At 46.7% G+C, this 4,759-nt stretch overlaps 1 protein-coding gene across 3 annotated transcripts in view; it reads right to left on the reverse strand.

Annotated features, from left to right (window-relative positions):
• The window catches only part of LOC102976196 (spectrin alpha chain, non-erythrocytic 1), a 24,974-nt gene extending 20,227 nt beyond the window's left edge, over positions 1-4,747 (reverse strand). For all 3 annotated transcript variants that reach the window (XM_028486576.2, XM_028486575.2, XM_028486574.2), the window contains exons 1-4: positions 4,264-4,747; positions 2,330-2,434; positions 1,863-1,886; positions 1,279-1,314 (exon numbers count right to left, since the gene is read on the reverse strand). In XM_028486576.2, coding sequence (XP_028342377.1) covers positions 1,279-1,314; positions 1,863-1,886; positions 2,330-2,434; positions 4,264-4,422 — 324 coding nt within the window. In that variant the 5' untranslated portion in view covers positions 4,423-4,747. The remainder of the gene's footprint in view (positions 1-1,278; positions 1,315-1,862; positions 1,887-2,329; positions 2,435-4,263) is intronic.
• Positions 4,748-4,759: the final 12 nt, after the last annotated feature.

The raw sequence follows: 4,759 nt of genomic DNA on the forward strand, positions 1-4,759 counted from the left end.
AGGCCACAGCGGTGAGAGGCCCGCGTAACGCAAAAAAACAAACAAACAAACAAACAAACAAACAAAAAAAAAAAAAAAAGAAAAAAAAGAAAAGAGGAGAAAGCTGAATCCAAGGAAAAATGTACCCTTCCTGCCAATTTGGAGCCTATTTAATAAGCAGAATGGTCAGAGCCTGGAGGGATAAGGAGGCCAAAGAAACAAACCCCTTTCAGCCTAGGTCCTCACAACAGGTCAGACCTCATGACAGGGCTGAGAAGTACCAACCTAGGGACACCGGTGCGGGGAGCCTTTTTGGTTTTAGGTTTTCGAGCTTTCTTCAGATTTTAGGAAGGTGTACTTTCATAAAGTAGAAATCTGCTCTTTCTAGCTTGTCTATAACTCGAGTGGCATATTCCTGAAGAGCTGGGTCAGGAGGAAAGATGCTAGAATTGGCATTTAGGCAACTAGTTCCATAATCACGGCTATAAACGCGTCACACGAAAAAGCTTATCCCCTGTCCTCCTGGGCAAGTTACGCCCACCCTGGGCAAGCACCACCCCTGGATCTCTCTGGAATAACGTCCACTGCAGCTGGTAAACATCTGGTGTCCCCCCTTTATGTGTCTCGTCAGGATGTGGACCTTCTCTCAAGCCTTTCTTAGGCCACGGGAGAAAGCGGTCAGGCAGATGAGTGGAGTTTACGCTCCTTTTCATCCTCACATCATGTGTCCTTTTGGGCTGTAGTCCTATTGGTGGGACCATGCCTGACTATGCAGTGTGACCTCTGTGAACTGCAGTCACCCCTGTAACCTTGGTACCCGAGAGGGAATGATCCCAGGACCCCCCGAGGTACTAAAATCCACAGATGCTCAAGTCCCTTGGAGCCGGCGCCCTGTATGGGCGGGTTCTGCATCCTTGGAATCCACCAACCATGGATCGGATGCTAGTATTTTCAACTGTTGGTTGGTTGAGTCCGAGGATGTTGGACCCACGGATGTGGAGGGCCAACTGTACACCCCAGCAGCGACAGTGCGTGATAAACTCGACCTAACTGAATTTGTGCTGAGCATCTGCAGGGAGACATTTTTGCTTCTGTGTATTAAGCACCACATTTCAAGGCATGACAGATTCCAAGAATACAACACCAGGGTCAGAAAGACACCAGGCCAAACAAATCCAGAAACAACCACAGGCTCAGACAAGCCTAAATACTCAGATAACAGGCGCACCAGAAAAGGACGTAAAGTATTTCTGTTCCTGGAAAACCTTTGAAAATAATAATTTGCAAAGAAGCTCTTACCTTCCACGGGGAGGCCGTCTTGGAATCAGTTTCATCCTATCCAAAGAAAAAGGAGGCATTTAGGCAGCCAAGCAGCTGTGCACAAAACAAAGCAGCCCCAGCCTCCCCGCTGGACGACAGAAGTTCACAGAGCAATCAGCTGGAACAGCAATTCCCTCTGTGACTCAGAACTCAACATTGGCTGGCAGCAAACTGCAAGGCTGCTCGAGGGAAACGAAGCAAACAAATAGGAGAGAAAAATTCTTCCTTTTTTAATGCAGTAGGAGAAATGGAGACAATGAGGAAATTTAATAAAATGTCCAGCTTTTCTTTATGTCCTATTCGGAAGACTCTTTGAAGAGGGATAAACAAACCTAAAGAATTGCTGTGGCAAAAGTTCTAGGTAACTGAACAGAGAAAAACTCTTTTGATCTTTGGAGGATGGCAAAGAGAGACCAACTTCTGCTATTTCCTTTCCACAGATTTTTACACACAAAAGGCATCTCTTGAGGTTCAAGAACAGAAATCCTTATGAGGCTCTTGACTTTATACTCTTCCCAAGATCTAACCCTTCTCAAGTTCCACACGGGGCACCGGACACTTACCCTGGGCATCGCGCCATACACCTCCTACAAGCAGAGAAGAAAACCAGTTCTATTATTAGAGGAAATACACACTTCTAAGTTACACTCACCACTGTCATGTCAAACCTGGCGACACGGGAGGGAATTACAAAAAGACAGGCAGCCTGACTGGCTAGAGGAACTTCTTAAAGTCTATAGAGAGACCAAGTGTTTCTATGTAATACCTTTTCTTTATTTAAGGAACTGCATGAATTTATTACTAGTTAAGGACTAAAGAAACATTCAACAACTTCCACAATATTTAATGGGCATAAGGAGGAGAGCTGTTTTTCCCTCCCGTCAAAGGTAACCAAGACAGCGAAGGTCACACAGAGAACCTGTGCCCTGGCCACACACTGTGCTACGGAGCACGCGTGCTGGGCTACACAGGATGAAGGGGGAGCCAGGCTGCTTCCTTAACAGACACCGTGCAGGGGCCAGACTCCCACCTGCTGCTGCACTGCCTGCACCTCCTCCGCCATGAGACCTTCGGACTCCAGGTCTTCAGCCACCTTGTTAATGTCCTTCAGCCGTGACTCATTGGCCTTGAGATCCTTCAAAGAAAAAGACATAATAACTAAAACCCACAACAGCAATTCAAAGAAGAGCAACAGATACTCATAAACTATGGTTTGAGTATACAAATTTCTATCCAATAGGTATCTTATAGTTTTTCTACTCCTTGACAGTCACCTAAGTCAGAAAATCCTGATTGTCACTACCAAGGAAGTAAGAAAACAGCAGCGCATCGGAGACGGTCTGTCTCATGTTTACTGAACTACCTGTAGTTAATAATAATCCATTATTGGGACTCCCCTGATAGTGCAGTGGTTAAGAATCCGCCTGCCAATGCAGGGGACACGGGTTGAAGCCCTGGTCCGGGAAGATCCCACGTCACTGAGCAACTAAGCCCGCAAGCCGTAACTGCTGAGCCCGTGTGCCACAACTACTGAAGCCCACACACCTAGAGCCCGTGCTCCGCAACAAGAGAAGCCACCGCAATGAGAAGCCCACGCACCACAACGAAGAGTAGCCCCCGCTCACCACAACTAGAGAAAAGCCCACACGCAACAACGAAGACCCAACGCAGCCATAAATAAATTAATTAATTTTTAAAAAATCCATCATTCTGGTTGGAGATTTTTTTAAAACCTTTCTTTGTGGGGGACAGGACACATGTTAAAACTGTGATGAAATTTTAATGCTAGCCACTCTGGGAGAAAAGCTCCTCAACCCATCTGAATTGGTTATAAGAATACTTTTTTATTTGGTCATACCGTGCGACATGTGGGGGTCTTAGTTCCCTGACTGGGGATTGAACCCGCACCCCCTGCATTGGGAGTGCAGAGTCTTAACCACTGGACCGCCAGGGAAGTCCCAAGAATACTTTTAAACTGAGGAATGGATAAACAAGATGTGGTATATACACACCATGGAGCATTAGCCATAAACAGTTAACGGATCACTGATCCACCTACAAGGATGAACCTTGACAACGTTATGCTCCGTGAAAGCTGTTAGTCATAAAGTACATGATCTATGATTCCATTTATAGGAAATGTCCAGAATACATAAATCCAGACACAAGAAGCAGCTTGGTGGCTGCCAGGTGCTGGGGGGGAGGGGAGAGGGGGATAAGGAGTGGCTGCTTAATGGGTCTGTGGTCTCCTTTAAGTGATAAAAAATGTTTTGGAACTAGACAGAGGGGATGGTAGTGCAACACTGTGAATGAACTAAATGTTTCTGAATTGTACCCTTTAAAATGGTTAACTCTACGTTACGTGAATTTAACCCCAATTAGAAAAACTACTTTTACACATGTTTGTATGTTAGGTTTAGGAAAGTTCTTTTTTTTTAAAATATAAATCTGATTCTTTTCTTTTTTTGAAAAAAATTTATTTATTTATTTATTTATTTATTTATTTATTTTGGCTGTGTTGGGTCTCTGTTTCTGTGCGCGGGCCTTCTCTAGTTGCGGCGAGCGGGGGCCACTCTTCATCGCGGTGCGCAGGCCTCTCACTGTCGCGGCCCCTCCTGTTGCGGAGCACAGGCGCCAGATGCGCAGGCTCAGTAGTTGTGGCTCACGGGCTTTGTTGCTCCGCGGCATGTGGGATCCTCCCAGACCAGGGCTCGAACCCGTGTCCCCTGCACTGGCAGGCAGACTCTCAACTATTGCGCCACCAGGGAAGCCCTAGGAAAGTTCTTAAAACATGTAGAAAAAAACTGCATGTATTTCCTCAAAACTAAACTGGTGCGAGAAAAGTTTCGATTAAACTAGTTTAAAAATGGCTACAGAGACGAAGGAATATAATCACTGGATTTTCATTCTGGTAATCTGCAGTCAAAAATCAAGGGAACCAAGTCTCTGAACAACTTTCTGTACCTTCTGGAAGTCATCGAACTTCTTCTGCAGCACTTCGACCTGCTCCAAGTCTGCGCCGACCTCCTCGCTCGTCAGGGCCGCTTCCTTCTCGTTGATCCACTGCTGTAGCTCATTCGCTTCACGGAACAGCATAAACTTCTTACAACTCTTCTCCAACATGCCTTTACGCTTCTCCCCCAGTTCCAGCAAAGAATGGTACCTGATGTAATTCGAGAGGGTGACAAGAGGGGGCAGGGGAGACAGTTAGCTTCCTACAGTGGCAAACTACCAGCTGTCTCCAAGATGTGGGTCCCAGGCTGTGAGTCGGTAACGATGGTGCCCTGGTGACAAAGTATCGGAAGGCAGACGAAGACCCCGAGCACCCACAGACAACCCCAGGGACAAGCACACACTGCACCGTTCACAACTGGGCGGCTGGGTGGCCCTGCACTCTCACGCCCAGCCACGTGCGCACTGACATCACAACCACAACGGACCGAAGCCAAGCGTTTGGCAC

The sequence above is a fragment of the Physeter macrocephalus genome, unplaced genomic scaffold (genome assembly GCF_002837175.3).
Source record: "Physeter macrocephalus isolate SW-GA unplaced genomic scaffold, ASM283717v5 random_1017, whole genome shotgun sequence".
NCBI lineage: Eukaryota > Metazoa > Chordata > Mammalia > Artiodactyla > Physeteridae > Physeter > Physeter macrocephalus.